This window comes from Berghia stephanieae, chromosome 7, assembly GCF_034508935.2.
Source record: "Berghia stephanieae isolate SIO BIC M18660-M18661 chromosome 7, UCSD_Bste_1.3, whole genome shotgun sequence".
In the NCBI taxonomy this organism is placed as follows: domain Eukaryota; kingdom Metazoa; phylum Mollusca; class Gastropoda; order Nudibranchia; family Aeolidiidae; genus Berghia; species Berghia stephanieae.
Genome location: NC_088366.1, coordinates 44171490 through 44192040, shown reverse-complemented (window position 1 = coordinate 44192040; position 20551 = coordinate 44171490). Strand labels below are relative to the sequence as shown.

The window sequence follows — 20551 nt, the reverse complement described above, 5'->3', positions numbered from 1 at the left end:
TTTCTCTAAATGTAGCCTATAGGAAGTAAATGTCTTATCATTAATATTATACGTTTCTAAATATTAAATTCTTTTCAGCAAAATATCCATTTCGACCCCACCTCCCATCCCCTGCCCTCTAAAAACAAATAAAATAAAAAATAAAATCACTTGACAGCAATCCTTACCCAATGTAGACTCCATAGATGCCGAGTTCACTAACAACGTTAGACAAACAGAAAGGAACTCCTTCTTTGAAGAGATAGTTTTGTTGCTGCATTGGGAAGATCCTCTCCATGAGAATGTAGGCATTACGCTCTTTACTTTCCTTGTGCTCTGTCAGGAATTTGACAATGCTTTCCCCATAAAGGTTGTGGCCTGAAAGGTTATAAAAGAACTCAACTAACAATAATGAATATAACACACATAAGAGCAGGTATCAACTTAGACTGTGGTCTCTGTGGTGCTCAATATTTCTATTAATTTCATTTATTTATCCCTATGAGAATATGTTCACCAGTACTTCTATGCCTGGGTTATTTCAGTCATCTCTTGGAATAGAACCTAGAGACTTATTTCCCAGTGGGGATTAATAAAGGAAATTATATTTTATCATTCATTTATTTGTTAAAGAGACCAAATCATCTCTCTGACAATCTAAAGACAATAATCAAGAGCTGAGTAACATCAACTTCTTTACATTAAAAAAACAAAACAGAAACTGACTGTGTTTAAGAACATTTGCACCTCTAATAATCAAATATTTCCACTCTGAACAATTTGTTCGCATTACATAACCATCATAATTATGGAAGAACCCATCAAAGTTATAATTTTAATCCATTATGGGACTTAGAAATTCAGCGATGCAGGTCTACAGCGTAAAAGGCACTGCAAATCATTCATCACTGACAAGAAGTGTAAAAAAGTGTAATTTAAGAAAAATAAATTTGTGTTTGCTTTTCTCTCTGACTGTCTGTGTGAATGCATATGTATGTGCATGTGTGTTTGCCTTACATTTTTAAAAAAATAACTTGAAATCATATTATTTACATCAAAAATATTTCACATCAACTCGGATTTTCTAAAAATCCAGAAAGAAGATTCAATCAAATGCACTGCTATCAAATATTAGAAGGTTGAGGGCTAACCACTACTCTGCCACCATATTGTCCCAAAGATTTCACATGAACACTCCATGCCAAAATCACTTTCTTACCTCCACCTTCCCTTTGAGGTTTAAGGACGAACTTGTCAGGGGAAGCAATTCCTAATGCCACAGCTTGATCTCCTTCAGGGCCCTGTTGAAAGGAAATATATATATATAAATATATATACAAGTTTTGTATAATCTGTCATCTTCTATATCCTCCTCCTCCTGGTCATTATCATCATCATACCTGCAAAGTTAGATGTCAAGAATTCCTGCCTGAATGCACGAGGAATTGTAAATTTTAAAGAAATGTACACAGTTTATGCTTAATAAGCATATTGAAAGTACACAAGAAGAAGAATGCAAAGCAAAAGAATTCCAAAATTATGATGGGTCATCTTCCTCCTTTAAGGCGAATTCTTGTTGGATGTAGCCTCCGAAACAGCAAGACGAAACTCAACTGTGCCACGAGTCCTGCCTCTATAGTTGATAGTATTATATATTACCTTCACAATTTGATTACACAACTGGTAATCCTTACAAACCTGTGATTTATTATTTCAAAACAGTGAGAGGTAATTATCCTAATCTTATTACATAATTTACTAATAAGTAATCCACTCCAAATTCCATAAACTCTCTACAAGATTACAAATATATATCACTCTTTTACAGTTCTGGTATCATCGATATAGAAAACAACTTGTTTTTGATCCTGTGCCAAATCATGGTCTATTGCCATAGATCACCAGATCATGTTTGTTTTTCAATTGATTCACCATTGCAATCAATGATATAATGCTTTTGAAAAATGAAAACAAATATCCATTTGAAAAGAAAAATAATAAAGATTTTTCTTCCGTTTACAATTAAATTAAAAAAATAAAATTCCCTTTATTCACCTCCAAGGGGAAATTTGTGTTTAGGGTCTATTCCAAGGGAAGACTGGAATAACCCAGGCATCAGCCACAGTGCAGCGCGACAAAGTAAGCTAGGGTAAGATGACTTGCTCAAGGCCACACAGCGTGGCAGGTAGTCAAACTCGGTACCTTTCGGTTACAAAGCAAAGATCATACCACTGAGCAATGCTGTCCCTGCTTAAGATAAGGCAATTGCATGCATAACAACAACCATGGGTCATGATCAGATTAGAAGTGATAGGATACATTTTGGAAATTGTTTAAATTAAATTTATCCAATTGGCTTTGATCACACTACCAAAATTGGTGAAAGCAGTTTTTTTAAAAATGTAATGAAAGAAAATAATTGTATTTACCTTTTGGGTCCAACTAGCATACAAAACTTTTTTTCTTCCACCTATTTCAATGCCTTTTAAGTTATTTAAAAGAATATACCTCGACATACAGCCTCTATCACTTTAATATTCACTTTAAATAAATACCTAAAACTACTATCAGTTTCAGGCGAAAGCTTCTTACCAAATCCAAACTATACTGATCTGCAAAAGTGGCTCTCAATTCCTTTATGATATTTGGGTCATCGATGAATCTCTCCAAGGCCCCTGGTCTGGCTAGCTCCTGCTGTATCTTCTTGGCTCCAGCAAGCTGGTACTGAACGGATGGACATTTGATGGCACGCGACAACTCCATCTTCAATCTACCATCCCATTCCTGAGTATAAAAGAAGTATAAAGTGCATTAAAGGATGTTTATAATTATTTAAAATACTGGTGGGTTGATATAAGGGAGACAGAATGTTGTCTTTGGCTAAAAAGTGAGCAGTTTTACTGTGCTTTACAGTAAGTATAACAGAGGCAGAATAATCTGATTCCCATATGGTTCTTTCAATGAAGTTTCAAGTAAAAATTTATTAATGAGTGTCCGGGGAACCTTGTCAATTGCCAGGAGGAATTGTCAAGCACCAAAGGAAGACAAACACTCCAACCTGGTGGGTCCCCAGGTGGTGGATAGGGGTAATTGCAGTCCCAGACCATATCATGGGAGGCCCTTTGGCAAGGCCGAGTACCCATTAGCCACAAAATCACAGCATCATAGAAACGCGAATAAAAAACAAAAAACAAATAATGAGCGTGAGTCTGTGAATGTGTGCTATCTGTCTGTAAATGTCCACTTTATGATGATCGTAATTGTCATTGTCATTTTCACCATTATTTCCTTTATGTTTACAATTGATTACCTTTTGAGAAGGGTAGTTGTCTACAGTGTATCCATGCCTGAGATATAAGACAGCCACTTCATCACCGTCCCTGATATAAAAAATAAATGGAAATCATTTGGTACTGAGAAGTTATTTCTAGCCATCGACTTTTTTATCCATTTATTTTCGTTTTTGATTTAATAAATTATCATTTTTTTTGCCCAGTGAACAGATGCAATTTATAAAGTTCCTGTGTCTAAATGTTAACATTTAATAACTTCCAGTTTTTGTTTTTGTTACTTAACAGATAATCACGTGAGGATTTTTTTACTCTCCTTTGAAATAGTGGAAATTTCCCGTCAAAAAGAAACACCTAAAAAGTAGTATCAGTAGTACTCTAAACATTCTTTGTTTTGTGTTTGTTTCCATAGATATCAGACACTTTTACTTGACTTATATTCTCTTTACATCTAAAATGGCTGTTTTAAACATCCTTAGATTTTAGTAAGGAGGACACCTGATGAAGGGATGTTAATTATCTATATGCCTCTACCGACACTTTTAAGCAAATGCTGTCACAAAAAATTTACTTTCACAATGATGTCTTGATCGAAGGAAATAATCTTTGAGATGACCAAAAAGAACAGCTCTGAACATGTTGGTTTTAATTTTAATTTTTTCTTTTCATTTTGGATTTTAGACATATTTATTTCAGAAATGAATGAGCCACAGACTTTTAACCATACTCAGTTTCCAATACATGATCTTTAGACCCTTTCAAGTGGAATTCACTTAATCTTTCTAAGGCCATGCTTAAGTGACAAATTTAGATCTTTTATCTTTAGTCATAAAACATGTCTTGGTTTTCCCAGAATTTGTTAAAACTAATAATGAATTAATTCAAAGCTCCTTTTATCGGCACATTGTTCCACAGGTTTGCTGCTCTGGCATTGAAACAATACTTTCTAAAGTCTAATTTTGGTCTTTGATTGTATTGTTTTTTTTTTGTTTTTTTCTTTTGTTCCCTCTCAATTATTTCAAGGGCAAATTTCTAGAACACGTTTTGATTAGTTTCCACTCTCTTATCATAAAGCCATTCACTGTTTTTGGAAATTTTCTTTAACTTACATCTTCCAAATTGACTAGCAAAATCATACTTACACAAACAATCGACTCTCTTCATCCAGGCTTCCTCTCTCTTCAACATCCAGCATAGTTTTCCGTAACACTCTGATTTGTGGATTTCTCTTGTACACTCCAAACTCCAGAGCACGCTGATCAAGGACATTTCTTTCAAAATTGCTCACAATGAACACAATCACAGCCCTGATGGAAGTAAAAAAGATTTTATATGACATATATATATATATAATAATTTATATATATAATCAAACAATATATCGTTTGAAAGGTTGGAACAGAACTTGATATAACATGTATACTTCTTTACAACACATTCCAAGAATATTCACATTCCAAGAATATTGGGGCGTTTGTTCACTTAATAATTCAGAATAAATAATTAAGTGAACATAATAATATGTCATATAATTATATTGCGACCATCTCTCCAAAAATATCAAAACAACTGATAGAAATTGCTAATGAAGGTCATAGGAAATCAATTTCACATTTACATTATAACTTTATCAAATTAAAAATTGATTTATATTTCAGAAAGAAAGATCAATTTAACAATATGATCATTCTTGCCTCAGTAAAGATTAAGCAGCCATTGAGGTGCATATCTTAAATTACAAATATTGAAATCTTTGGTGCAAAATATGTATTTGAATAGTTTTAGAATTAGGTCAATGACCTATTACTTTTATCATCTTTAGTTTTTAATTTCATGATCCCGGTTTCTTTATTCTCAAAATAGTAAAATAGTTATAAAAAGATAATATATTTAATGAATTATCTGATATTACTGATCGGTAAAAAACAAAAAATAAAAAAAAACTTGAGCTTTTATACAGGGCAATATCCACTAAACGAGCTCAAAGTGCTTTACAAAGGGTTCCTAACCAACCGCAACATGTAACATATAGAGCAAGACATGTCGTCTGATTTTCTGAAAGATTTAATGCTGTTAATGATCAGGTACTCATTTTACACCTGAGTACAGTAAGAAGCCTTTTCCAAGGACTTAATTATGCGCCGAGTGAGGCTCAAATTGTTGAGGTGTCAAATTAGGTGTCATACCATAAGACCACACAGACGTACAAAAGCGTGAGTAAAAGTGTGTTGCCTCTATATTCATTGTCAAAGGGACAGATATACACCTGCTAAATAAAAACGCCAAACTAAATCTGGCCAAAGCTAGAAAGGAAAAAGTTTGTGTACACAATTTAACACAGAGCAAGGACAACCATTGAAGTAGGAATTACTTTGGATTGTCATAAAGATCCCAAGCTCTGACAAGACCTGAGGCGAGAGCTGATGCTGGCAGATTTGTTGGGGCCTGGAAGAATACAATCAGTAAAAATAATATTTATCATAATAATAATAATAATAATAATAATAATAATAATAATAATAATAATAATAATAATAATAATAATAATAATAATAATAGATCTTTATTGTCCATAAATATGGCAATTTGTCATTTAGTTACACTTGTTATAACGGTATATGATATAATGATGATGATGATGATGATGATGATGATGATGATAATAATAAAAAGAAGAAGAAGAAGAATGAAAACGATTATGGCTTAAACCCCCCCCCCCCCCCCCAAAAAAAAAACAACATAAATGTGGATATTATTATAACAGGTAAGCAGTAATTCATGGAAAAGTTAATGACTTCTGACCTTCCTCTTTTAAAACGATTTTCCGTAGACTGAACCGAAAGGTAGTTGTATTGAATTAATGACGGGCCCATCCCTCGGTTCGAAAATCCAATAAAAGTCAAAAACTCTATAAAAATTGGATTTAAAGCATTTCACATATACAGTCAGGTCTCTCTAATCCAGAGCCCAACAATCAAAATGTCTCCATTATCTAGACAGGTCACCTGGGAACAGATTTCTTTTCTTCTTTATTTGTACTCTATAATCCTGAAATTCTTGCTTCTGGATCCAAAAATTTATATTTAGATTTTTATATAGCGCAATATCCATTAAACGTGTTCAAAACGCTTTAAAAGGGGTCCCTGACCAACAGAAACACTTAACATGTAGGACTGGACATGATGCCTGTTAGGCAATATTACAATTTTTTAGGACAAAGACAATGCTGGAATAGGCCAGGTGCTCATTTACACCTGAGTGCGGTGAGAGAATGTGAATAAAGAGTCTTTTCCAAGGACTCAACTATGTGCTGAGCGAGGCTCGAACGCAAGACCCTCTGATTCAAAAGTGAGTGTTATATCACTAGACCACATAGCCACACGTTCAATGCAATCGACAAACAATTGAAATATAATCAGATTTAAAATGCTTTGTCACATCCAATTAAGGTTGGGTAGGTAATTTATTTGTCAGCCCAGTCCAGTTATAGGAAGACAGCCTCCTTAATCAATGTGGCAATGCAGTCTATGTACGTGCAAAAATCGGCATATGTCAGTCATGTGCAACTAATCAGTTTACAGAATCTGATACGACTAGCCCTTGGTACCTGATATTGATGTATTTGGGCAAACAAAGGATTTTATTTTCAATTAAGGCAAAGTTAAATCTTCAAAGCACGTTTCATCTCACTGCCGTTTGACACTTCTAATTTTCAATTTTCATTATAAAGTAGGAATCTGTTTCACTTGCTCAATTGCTCATAAGAATAAGAACCAAACTCCTCAAATTTTCATTTAGTTTCTCTGCAACTTTAACATGGCACCACCTTCAGCAAAGAGAGCAATGAAAGAAATTGATTCAGTAAATAATCTCTGTGGAAAACTGTTTTATGTAATGAAAAATAAACAAAAAAGCAAAGCAACCAAACAAACATCACTTCCTTATTGAAAAAAAAACCCTAGTGAGAAAAGAGAAAAAAAAATAAATAAAATAAAACAAAACAAAAAAATCAACAATTCTGTAATTCACACATTGGCCAATAGTGAAAGCATGACATGTACAAATATGCATGTCTGACAATTATGCAACTATGCGCCATGAGCCAATAATAAATTGAGTTATCAGACCTGCCAAATAAATGCACATTGTGAAAGCAGTATAGTCCTAATGTTGTGAGCTGCAACAACAGGCTAAGAATTACTATGGCCTGAGGTTAAAACTACATAAGCCACTGTAAGTACTGATTCCACTATCTGGATGTCTCTAATCCAAACAAAACGCTGAGAATTGAGGTGTTCAGAATATGGAGATGCGACTGTAGTAAGTTATGCAATAAATATTTTTTTTAAAATAAATTTTATAACAAATAAACAACTCCTCTTATTTATAAATCCCAATACAGATAGGGTGGATAATTATAATAGCAGCATGCACACATTCTTACACAGAAATAGCCAGCGAATATAGCATGATTTTTATAACTGTATTGAACTCAGTTAGCTTCTGTCATAAGTTGATAGGGTCATACTTGGAGGTGAATAAGAGATTTATATATGGTGTTATGCCCTGGCATGGGTTTCTGTTTGTTTGTTTGTTTTTGTTTTTAAGGGTTTTACGGCGCTTGCAACACATTTAGGTTATATCAGCGCCAGTAAAAAGGTAGAAAATGGGATAGTAAAAAGTTCTAGAATTACAATTAAAGGACCCAAGAAAAAGTAAGACATAGGGGAACTGGGAACAAATAGGGATATAAGGGGATAGAAGACACAGTAAGTACCTCCCTGCCCAATATGGGAGGTAGGGAACCCCACCCAGGCATGGGTTTCTAAGACATAACCTGAATGAGTCCCGGTTGACCGAACCCTCCTCGACCACCCAATCAGGGGGTTTGAACCATCGCTATATATAGCAATGCATGAGGAGGGAGATATTGCATACAGCGCTTGTGTTTTATTTTATTTTATTATTTATGTGTGCCGTGGTGTTCTTTATTTGTGGATGTCAGGAGAGAAACAAGCAGGATGAATGGATAAGTAGAGCTCTGTCATTCCTATTTATCTTGTAGATGTAATTTAGTTTCTGTAAAAAATTTATCATAATTGTTAATCTTGAATTCCTTTCCTTTATTATTATAATTTCTATACCATGGTCATGACATGAAGTACGACCTTCTTCTTCCTCCTTCTTTTTCTCCATCCAGGCTTGGCTCAGTGCTTTGACCTTATCTGCAGGCCAACTTATCAATGAGTTCCCTGTCTTCTATCATTTTTATGGTCTTTTCTTTATGTTTATGTTTTGGGTTATATTGTCCTACCGAATCTCAAGGATGAGCCCAGATCATCACAATAATCTAATATCAAATTGTAAATGTCATCCAGTTGGGGCATTCGATGTGGGCAGTCAATTCCAAAATCTTCTAACGAGGAATTAATAAAATAAAAGCTATTTTACCTGATCGCGTGTGAAAGCCTTCCCTGCCATTCCTAGTGTCATTCTGTAAAATTAAAAAATTAAAATCATTACATGAACTACTTCTAATTTAATAGCTGCTTAATTTATATCTGTATATTTAAAATAACCCGGTTGTCTCTCAAGCAGATGGGACCTGGGTCGATCCCGTGTGATGACGAGGTTTTTTGGTTTTTTTTCTAACCCCAAGCCCACACATCGTGATTGGATGGTTGTGTCAGTTAAATCTAGCCAAAAGTACTTTGAGATAGAATGGTTTCCTATAAAATTGTTATTGTCCATTTAACACTATAGATACCAGGATAAGCTCCACCTCCATAGGGTTAATGGCTTTGAAGAACTACTTTCTTTTCTTTAACATCTTTATCTTAATATGATGTAAAGCAAATATAACATTTTCTTTTTAATATGGCATTGTATCTTAGCTGAAATGAAAAAAAAAAAAGACTAAAGATAAGAAGGAAATGGTTCAGCATTTTTTTCTTCATTGCATGGAAATTTTAAAATTTGATCTTTTTGACATACCATGTTATAATGGGCAGACAACAATGCTACCATCTTCTAAATACAGTAAATGAACAGTAACCAACAATCTTACTTTTCATAGATTTTAGTTAAAGTTACTGTAATAAGGTCAACGAAAAGAGGAAGACAAAAAGAAAATATGGCAGGACAACATCAAGGATTAGACTAGTTTGACGTTATACACGATGATAGAGAAGGCCAATGATCAAGATGAGTTGCACTGTTTTGTAAAGGCTACATCCCGCAAGTTCCCCAAATGACCATCTGGACATAGGAATGAGTGAATGAGTGAGTGACTATAATACCTGTGCATATCTCCAATTTTTTGCGTGAGACCAGCAAAACTGGAGGCAATTGTGTTGAACTCAATTTGTTTCAGTTGTAAGTTGTCAGGGTTATATTTTTCAATCGTTTCCTCTGATATTCTACAGTTGATCATGAAGTCGTTTCTAAACAATCCTAACATCAAGGGCTTTTGTACAGGGAGAAAAAAATGGGGGGGGGGGTGGGGGAGAAGAGAGAGAGAGAGAGAGAATAAAAAAAAACAAAAAATGAGCTGATCAGTGTCAGGTTTATCATGTTTACATTTAATACTTTGTAAAACAAAGGCTTTATACAGGTAAAAAAAAATAGAATTAAAATGGATACTAAGCTGCTAGAAACTCATTTGTAAAAAATAAAATGAACAAAAGTGAACCAGACAGGTTTTTAAAACAGAGATTTAACAAATAAATGCTTCGGGCTCAATATCTTTTTTCAGACAACAACGTCAGCAGGAGTGGCGAAGCAACAATAACAATACCACAACAGCAATGGCTTGGAGTCTAAACATTCCTTGTTAATTGTTTTTCTTTGTTTATGAAGCTATTATATTCATTTTTGTTTGATACTGTTACAAATTAAACTAGAGCTGATTTCCTTGGGAAACAAAGGTAAAATAATAAATCATTTGGACACACAGCACAACCAGTGGTCAAATCTTAACTGGGTTAATAACATATCATCCCCTCCCATTTCCCAAAAAACATTTTTGTTTTGTTTTATATTTTGGTATGTCATAAGTGAGAACTTAAATACTCTTACAAATATTTGTTCATTGTTTTTAATGGAGGCTGTTAAAGTTCTTGAATTGTTTAAGCAGGATGTCTGTTATAATATATGAATTCCTTTGATAATTACACAGTATCGAAATATACAACATATGAGTTGTGTATAATCGTCAGTAAAAGTATTATTATCATCAAAGCCAGTTTTCTCTTGTTTTGATAAAGTTCATATTTCCAGGATTTAGTTGTGCTTCAATCCTGAATAAAAAGTCATTCTTTCTGTAATCACCATGGAATAAGGATTACCTGTTTTATTCCATTGTCTCTCACTCTGAGGTAGATGTTCCATAAATTAAGCATAAACTCATCAACTTGGATTACACTGCAAAGAATAAATACCACAATAATAAAAACTTATCATTGTTCCTCACGACAGAAAAATCAGTCATTGCATGAAACCCATAATTTTTACAATGCTGTAATGTATTGTGAGCGAACTATAAACCCAGAGTAGATAGCCTTGTGAAAAGCATTAGGTATAGCTAGCAATTTCGCTGATATTATGAACAACAAATATTGCAATACCTCATGTCTTTGCTTATCTTTTTTTTTCTTCTCTAAATGTAAGCAATTTGTTCTAGTTATTTTATGTAAAAGCATTTGTTTCGATCAAGGGGAACACTTATGCATATTATTTCTTGAAGCTTCATCTGTATTCTAACTTTGGATTTTATGATTAAGACACCTTATAAAATTGAATTTTACTTAACACATCATTTAATTTTCACTTTTTTCCCCCCAACTTCTCAAGGAGCTTGCCCAAGATTTTGACAGTTTAATTGGAAGGTCTGTTCTTCCTGCTTCAGACAGCCCCCTATCACAAAAACAGACAATGGTGTAAGTGTATAAATGTTAAACAATTAATTCCAAAACTTTCGGTGGTCGCTCTTTCGAATTTTGTGACCCAAGAGTCTGGAACGCTCCGCCCAAGCAGATCAGAGAAAAACAAACAATGGAAACATTGTTTTGTTTGTTTTGTTTTTAAGGGTTTTACGGCGCTTGCAACACATTTAGGTTATATCAGCGCCAGTAAAAAGGAAGAAAATGGGATAGTAAAAAGTTCTAGAATTAGATTTGAAGCACCCAAGAGAAAGTAAGACAAAGGGGAACTGGGAACAAATAGGGATCAGATGTAGATTCCAAGAGCATACCACCCATGTACTTAGTTTGAGATCACCTATAAGTCTCATCTGGACACAAGAACAAAATCCGACAAAGAGGAACACACTCAAATGCTAACATTATACATTAAAAATAACACATATAATAATACATAACAGAGAGATGATTTACAAGGAAAAAAATATCATCTCCCAAAACAATAACTATGCATTCGACTGTTTCCCTCCCAGGCAGGACTCCGACCAGGGCCAGGAAAAAAACCAAGTAATCTCATTCCAAGACAAAGACAGAAAGCATGTTGGAAAACAGACATAAGGGGATAGAAGACACAGTATGTACCTCCCTGCCCGCTATGGGAGGTCAGGTTCCCCACCCATATGGAAACATTGAAAGCACATCTTAAAACATTCTTATTTGTAAAATGCTTTACCCATAGGTCTTATTTTATAATCATGTAATCTGTGTTATGCTAATTATCCTGTGTTTTATAATCTTATTATTCAATTAATGGGATTTTTATTGTAAGGCGCTTTGAGATGCAATTGCATAGAAAGCGCTAAACTAAATGTACATCATTATTATTATTATTTTCATTTTCTTGAGCTTGCTATAATTTTGTTGTCATATAATTAATTAACAAACGCAAAATACACCACAATGTCCTAAATCTTTGGTTTTCGATGTTTAAAAAAATATTTTATTCATAAATAATGGGTCAAAAAGGCCCAATCACAAGTCAACATTTTTGTTCGTTCTTAATACATCAAATCAAGGAGTTGTTGCTGAAAAAAATGGCCCAAATCCAATTAACATTATTTCATACTTGAGAGATAGAGATGAGAGCATTTAAGCCATGACAAAAATACAAGATTAAAAAACAAACAAACAAATACTTACCCCCCCCCCCCCCCCCCCCCCCCACCTTCACCAACAACAAAAAATTACCCTGGTCCCTAGCCTAGTTTAGACTTTTAAACATCATTGTCTAGGTTTATATAATGGGACGCTGCCTGAAGTGGGGAGAGAAGACCTGCCAATTAACGGAACAATTTTGGAAGTCAAAATAGCAACAGTAAAACCACTGGTGAATAGCAAAGTGGAATGGTGGAAATAATTACAGTATTCGAGCAATAATTGTTTCCTGATCAAGTCAATATTAATAAGGATCCTCCTCCCCCCATCCTCACATCCTCCTTAATATCGTTACTATTTGTCATATGCTCTTTGACGGATTGTTCATTGCATTATTTTCATTTTGTAAAGTTCTTTATAAAGAGTTGATCACAGTAATCTGTTTGTTTGTCGTTTGTATAGAGATGTATACATATTTTTAAAAAAAAGCATTTCATCTTAGCTGAAATGGAAAAAAAAAAGACTAAAGATAAGAAGGAAATGGTTCAGCATTTTTTATCTGATGAAGATAATAGGCAAACTATTTGTCATCTATTTGATTGATATCCAGTATAATGGTAATCAAGGCCAATTTCACGGATATAATAGGTTTCACATCAGATTATTATTATTTAGGCAAGCTTGATACAAACTTTTTAAAAGATTCCTCTAGAAAGCTATGATCCATGGCAACTCTGTGCATGAGACGATTGAAGTGGGGCATGGTGGATTTGGCTACATTGATGATGGAGGATGGGACAACACTTGGGAAGAGAGCAATGGGAGCACAGCTCACTTTGGAGGATTCTGGTTCGTCATACCCGCATTTGACCCCAACACCTGTTGGATTTGATTTTTTTTAAATATACTATTTAATTAGAACAAGGAAAGTTGGCTCTAGAATCAGGATAAGGAATTGACCTATATTTTTTATACTAAGCTGCTAAAAGCTGTGGACTGTAAAAAGTAATAAACAAAAAATGGATATAACAGCTACAAAAAAGAACAGAATACCAAACATTTTTTAAAGTATTAACTTTCTAAGCAGTATGAAATAATGAGATCACTTAGGTCTAAAGATTTGTAGTTATTGTTGTTTTTTTTTGTTTTTGTTCAAGATCATCAACCTAACAAAGAAAGAATGAACATGTCATTTAAATTTAAAGGTAAACTCTGCTCTGATAAATCTAGAGGATTAACTGGGAAGTAAAAAGGCACGAAATGTTAGATAAATCAGTGCGTACTGGTCTCTAAACAATTAGGAAAATAGATTTGATGTTGCCAAAGGAGAGCTTTAAGATATTTGAATAAAAAGACAATCTTAGATTTCAAAGTGGCTTAAATCTCATGCAGGTTACAAGTGGCATCCAAAATAATTTCAAAGATTTATCACTAGAACAAATTGCAAAATATTATGATTAAATAAAGATTCACTTAAAGACCTGTTTTCAAAGGAGGAAATAAAAAAGAAAAAACATAATTTGGGACACAAAAGGCATTTCCCGCTAAACAGATTACGTATTTTAATTTAAATAAAAATAAAATCAGTTCATCACTTCTAAAATGGTGGCACAGATAGACAAATAAAAACATGATTACCATTGGACAAACACCATTCTTTAGCAGCGTCTAAAATCTCCCTAATCCTCTCGTCTGGAAGATGGATTCCTCTGAGTGATGTGGCCATGTTAGTAAATAATTGCTGTCACAATACTTATTCAAAATTTTCAACTGTACGCAGAAATTTAAGTATTAGGAATGTCACAATTCACAATTGGTGCAAGCCAAAGTCCTTCATTCAATATGGGTAACTGAAAAGTAATTATAAGGAAAAAAAATAAAAATGAGAATACACTTAAAAGTATGAAAAATAAATCATTCTAATCTAAAGTTAAACATATTAGATTTTGACATCGCACAATCACCAATCTAGTGTTTCAATAAGTTACATATAACACAGGACTAAATTCTTAAATAATATCTACATGTATTTCAAGACATAAGATTTTGTTGACTAATTGATTCTCCCCTCAATTGATAAATCGATCTTTTGAAAACAATTTTAAAACTTTATTAATCCCATAGGAGAAATTTGTCTCGGGGTCTATTCCAAGGGAAGACTGAAATAACCTAGGCGTCCGCCGCAGTGCAGCACCGCAAATTGAGCTAGGGCGAGATGACTTGCTCAAGGCCACACAGTGCAGTGGTGCATGATCGAATTCGGTACCTTTTGGTTATGAAGCAAAGGCCATATCGCTGAGCTATGCTGCAGTTTTTTATGCAGTTTGACGAAGATAAAAATCTTTTTTTAAGTGTTGGAATGGCACAAAGCCAAAAAAAAAGCATTAAGAAATAATTACAATAATAAAACCATCCCAAAATACCAGTGTTCTTCGACGATGATTGAACTCCAAACCACATGATTCACCATTCAAATGTGTTACTATTACACCACAGAGATTACCAGATATTTGAGACAATTTAATGCTTATATTCTTCGCAAAGACAGTTTTGTGATTTCGTGCCATGCACCACCTCTACTTTAAAATTTGGAAATATAATCAACTTAATTTTTAAAAATAAAAAAATGGAAAAGCTTAAGATACTCTCTTTTGTCAAAAGTCTGACACATACTGCCTTTTAAATAACATGCAAACATCAGCGTTTTCTGCTCCAAATGCTTACACAATGCCATAGTGTTGCAAGAGTGGAGTCGTGAAGCAAGCAGTCTCATATTGTGACCAACAAATTATCTCTCAATCTCTTGCTTCATTTTGGTGGAAGCAAACGAAGAGCTCCAAAGTTTACTAACTATAACCATCAGTCCTATAACAGCTGATTGTTTCTGAAAAGCAATCCAACTTTACCATATGTTACAGTGAATGACATAATCCTAATCAGTCGGATGGAGAAAAGGTTTGAACTGAGATATTGTCAAGTTTAGTTAGTTAGAAGGTCAATTTTTATCAAAAATGAGTTCTTGTCGTAAATGATTAAATCAACCCTTTTTGTACATCTTTGGGAAATATCAAAGCTTAATTTCACTTCTAAATAATTTTTACAGCTAGTCAAGTTGAAAAAGTATTAAATTTGAGAAAAGTTGCTGGATACCTTACCCATACATCTGACCATAACTTCATGAATCTTCCAGAAAATACAAAAAAATGCAAGTCCAAAATTTTCACCTTCGAACTGATTATGTCATGCACTGAAACATATAAGTGAATAGCGGTAAACAGTCTTCCCGGGAGTCAACAGATAATTGCATCAGTTTTAATAGTACTGTTTGCTGTGGCAAATTATGCTATTTATGTCAGTAGGGTAACTTTAGCAGCCCTATTTATAAAATCAATTTTGTGTGTGTGTGTGAGAATGAAAACTTTTTTTCTATGTTTTTGAGTACTTACTTATTGATGCAATACATTTAGGTAAAATAGTCACAACTGCCCGCAAAAATAAAACGTATCAACACAAAAAAATATATATATGCGTAAGCTTAAATGTTTATGGTTCAATTGATATATTATTAGTGAGAACAAATCAACCAACTGGTGGTCTGAAAACAATAACAAAGTATCACATGAAGTTAACTTCATCTCTATAGTTAGTGTAATATTTTCCCTCTGAATGTGGCACCACTATCTATAGTGCGATGACGTCACACCGCTGACATTATGCGTTCTTTTCCATATAGTTACAAACCATGAACACATAGAGGAGAGAAAGACAAGATATGAGAGTTTATTTGTTTTGCATATTTGTGGCCAATAGTCTCAAAATGGTATCAAATCAGAGTGAGCCTAATGATGAAAATCCAAGTTTAAGCTTGGTTCTCATAATTTGATTAAAAATAAATGCATTCACTATAATCATAACGATCGATTTACATCCAAAAATCTTTCTCTTTTTTTTTTTCATCCTAGTTCATTCTGACATTAATATTTTTCTGGGGAAGTTAAATATTTGGACACAGGTACTGGTTCAAGATAAACATCTGAAAAAGTGTGAATGTGGCAGTACCAGACAAAGCAGGAAACAATAATATACTAGAAAAAAAAATACTCTCGTCTACATCCTTGTATTTAAGAGTTAAATGTTTGTTGTTTCCTCATATTTTTTCACTAACTCTCCACATATTGGCCATCATTCATAATCATATTTTAAAGTCATCAATCAGCAATGTTCTTGGGTAAAAACTAATAGTATAGTCTGTATGATTTTTATTAACAACCATTGACGGGAATCCTTTGCAAAACTGTGTTGTCATGAATCCAACAAATGAACTGTGAAAGACTTTAAGAAATTAAACTCAAATTATCATAAAGTTAAAGACTCAATATCAACATGTTAGCTTACTATTATGAGGAGATTGAAATGCAACATTGTGTAGCTATTGGAGTGAGAACTGATCAAAGATTCACATATCCGATTGGATAGAGAGATTACAGTACACAGCAATCATCATTTTGCTGAGCAAAATTGGCAAAACTAAAAATCACAACACTGACACTAACACTAACACCAATACTAGAGTCTATTTACTATTAGTCTATCTAACTAATAATCAATTCATCATTTACATGTACATGTTTTCCTGTATATGTTTGTTCGAGAAGAACAACAATTCAATAACTTCTGCGAGAAAGTGAATAAAAATAAAAAGTGCGTTGTCATTGTCATCGGCATTCACATCTATTTCTTCTGCTACTGAGAAAGAAAGTTGAAAATATTCTTGCACGTACCTAAATTGCCTAAATATCAGGCATGACTAAAAAATCCCAGATGTTTGACTGAATGAACGATTAACTATTTTGGATGTGCTCGCTTCTAAATCCGCAGATTTGCAAAATGATTATACCTACCGACGTGTCCTGGTAATAATAATGGGACTGAATGCCGAATACTAATTTAATGCTCAGCCTCAAATGTAAACACAGAAAACAGAAAGTATGGGCGTAGCTAATTTTCTTGGGTATGGAAACAGACTATTTATAGCTTTGCGGGAAACTCCATTGAGTCGTTGATAGATTTATTCGGTTTTCTTGAGAAAAAAAGAAGTCAAATTAAATATGTGGCCCACAGCCTCAAAACAGTGTTAAGTCCCGTTTATTACAATGATGAAACTTGAATTTATAATGATGAAAATGAGAATTGAATAAAGTTTTGTGGGGGTTTTGTTTACAAAAAAGAACGTACATAATTTCTTCAACTCGTAAAATGTAAAGTTTTACATTTCTGATCTTTTTGATCCATTGTTTTTTCATCAGTTTCGTCCCGAGACGAAACCACGAAACCGTTTTAAGGCGATAGATCACAAATTTGGAAATCAACATACGTGCAGAATGATTCTTTACAGATCTGATAGCTGAAGGCAAGTATGGTTTTGTTTTCACATTGTTGTAATTGAGCCATCAAATCAATAACGCAGATAGAACAAAATCACGTGTCCAAATGAAATGTGCAGATGTATGCGAGTATGACACATCCGAACGGAATGATGGGCCTAGTTTATAGTTAACATTGTTGTACTTTTCAAAGATTTCCATTACAACAATGAGCCCATATTGAATTGGGTTACATACCTGGGAGCAGGTAGTCCAAAACCCAATTTATACTTATTATGCGGGTGAGGGATTGAAATGATTCGTCGACACTCGTGTTTTAATTGCCCTGAGCTACTTAACTATATTATAATGTGGTTCTCTGAAGAAAAAAAAAACGAAAACATTAAAAATATTATGGTCAGAAAACTCGTCCTTCAAATGTCGATCGATTAAAATTACCCTCATCGTGTTAAAACTTCACGAAGCCCCAGGTTTGAGACTTTTTGAAGAGATGGGGTTATTTTAATCCATCGACATTTTCTGGCCAAAATGATAAATATCTACATGTTTTTGTTTTCGGTTTTTGCTTGTTCGTTGTTTTTTTTATTTTTTTTTTTTATTTTTTTTTTTCAGAAGATGACAGTTCACTGAATATCACATTAAAATATATTTGGATATTATATGATAATGGTCTCCCCATTAACTACAATTGAATAGCTGGCGGTGGTAACAGCTGGTGTCGATCTTAACTATTGATCGCATTGCAGATAGTCAGATTGATGATGTTAACAGGATTTTTTTATTCATCCATTCAGAACAATGACTTCGAATATTATAATTAGATATAATCCCTTATCTCCACGACACATCGTTACGTTTAGGGTTGGCAATATTGTATACCTGAGAAAGGGGCGGAGGGGGGGGGGGGGGAATTGGGTGATTCGACGAAGGCTTGAAAAAATAAAATTTTATATAACTTACCGCTCCCATATGGAATTATGTCTCTCACAAATTAAGAGGCGTCATATAAGTCTAATCCAAGTTTCGTTTCGTATTTTTGACTAAAGATTCAGTTTTCTACACCTAGTTCATTATCCCAACTCAACATAATACCAGTATGAGGTGATGGGCCATAAATCAAATCGATAAATCGATTTCATCAAGGATTGGAACCCATATAGATTATAACCCATGTCATCTGACCGGGGGGGGGGGGGGGGGGGGAGGGAGATCAATGGAATATTTATAAAAAATCGTCAACATGTCTCCTCAATCGATTTAGAAGTGGAAATGAAAGTCCTTTAGGGTAGATTTAAACATCACTACAATCCATTTTCTTGTCTTTATAATATTATTATATCGATACGCTGTCCTATGCCATCGTGCACAGACTAAACGCCTTTTGAAAAGTTTGCCCAGAAGTTGATTTTTTACTTTAAATATTAATGAATTAAAGTTACCCTCAATTTGTTCTGAACAAGTGTATATGACTATGAAAGGGGGTAGACAAGGCAAGAAAGTAAAATACAAAAAAAAGGCTCTTTGCTCACTTGTGTACATATAATATGCAGGTCTCACATCAGAACGAAATTATGGGCCTAGTTTAACATTGTTGTAATGGACAATATTTCTTGAGATTTCCATTACAACAATGAGCCCATAATAAATTGGGTTGTTAGACCTTCAAAGGTTGAGATAAGTTGAGAGTCAGCTTCATCCATATATCTATATTATTTGAACAAATGGATTTGGAGTTTTCGACGCATGGGTAGAATAAGCTGAAAAAAAAACAAAACAAAAAAAAATGAAAAAAAACAACAACGAAAAAACCCCCCAAACAACAACAACAACAACAACAACAACAACAACAACAACAACAACAACAACAACAACAACAAAGACCAATGAGGCAGCCTGCATTATACTCAACCTGTGCCCGGAATTATTGAAAACAATAAAAACTAGAACATTGAGATACGTTGGCCACACTAAACAGCATAACACCATCTGTAAAATCATCTCTGAAGGAAAAGTAGAAGGCAAGAGGCCTAGAGGCTGCCCCCCCCCCCCCCCCCCCCCCCCCCCCCCCCCGAGATCATAGCTAGTCAACATCAAGAGCTAGACTGGGGTGACAAGTGAAATGCTACAGACTGGCAGAAGACCTGGAAGAATGGCGAGCTATTTCTAGCCGACGACCTCTTATGAGACGACGATGTCAGTAAATTTGAAGAAAAAGAAAAGGAGTTTGAGTACATAATCGGGGTAAGTTGTGGCCTGGTTGTTTTGTGATATGGTTCTCGCCTTCAGACCTGCAAGTCCCTGGTTCGAGTCACGCTGTGGGCGGTGCAAAATTGAGTCCTTGTAAAAGATTCATTACTCATATTCTCTCACCTTACTCAGGTGTAAAAGGAATATCTGGCTGGTAACAAAGTTGTCTCTGTAACAGCGACTTACAAGCTTCATTTATTGTTTTATATATAAAGTGTTGTTATTGGATTCGTTCTCCTTGTAAAGAGCTTTCAGCATATTTAATGGATATTGCGCTATATTTTAAGCTCAATTTCTTATTTCAATGGTTCCTACTGTTGATGACCATAATTTAGTTGTTTTATTCAGTGTCTACTGAATACATGTGGGTCGACATAACCATTAACTGCCGTTCTCTGGAAAAAAAAAGAGAAAAAGAAAACAACAAAAACAAAAACAAAAAAAAAAAACAAAACAAAAAAAAAATACCCCAAAACCCCAAAATAAAAAACAAAAAACAAAAAAAAAACACGTATTTAAAAATTTGGTCAGAAAACTCGTCCTTCTTCAAGTATCAATCGATTTAAATGACCCTCAT

General features: G+C 34.1%; 1 protein-coding gene across 5 annotated transcripts in view; it reads right to left on the bottom strand.

Annotated features, from left to right (window-relative positions):
- The window catches only part of LOC144977318 (glutathione synthetase-like), a 23717-nt gene extending 5935 nt beyond the window's left edge, over window positions 1-17782 (bottom strand). For 2 of the 5 annotated variants that reach the window (XM_078922393.1, XM_078922392.1), the window contains exons 1-12: window positions 17245-17373; window positions 13982-14193; window positions 13036-13222; window positions 10616-10691; window positions 9569-9735; window positions 8721-8763; window positions 5641-5714; window positions 4412-4576; window positions 3290-3359; window positions 2572-2763; window positions 1199-1280; window positions 168-357 (exon numbers count right to left, since the gene is read on the bottom strand). In XM_078922393.1, coding sequence (XP_078778519.1) covers window positions 168-357; window positions 1199-1280; window positions 2572-2763; window positions 3290-3359; window positions 4412-4576; window positions 5641-5714; window positions 8721-8763; window positions 9569-9735; window positions 10616-10691; window positions 13036-13222; window positions 13982-14069 — 1334 coding nt within the window. In that variant the 5' untranslated portion in view covers window positions 14070-14193; window positions 17245-17373. Of the gene's footprint in view, window positions 1-167; window positions 358-1198; window positions 1281-2571; window positions 2764-3289; window positions 3360-4411; window positions 4577-5640; window positions 5715-8720; window positions 8764-9568; window positions 9736-10615; window positions 10692-13035; window positions 13223-13981; window positions 14194-15498; window positions 15549-16962; window positions 17065-17244; window positions 17374-17717 lie in introns of those variants that run through there. The other 3 variants (XM_078922395.1, XM_078922394.1, XM_078922396.1) reach the window with 3 other exon arrangements.
- Window positions 17783-20551: the final 2769 nt, after the last annotated feature.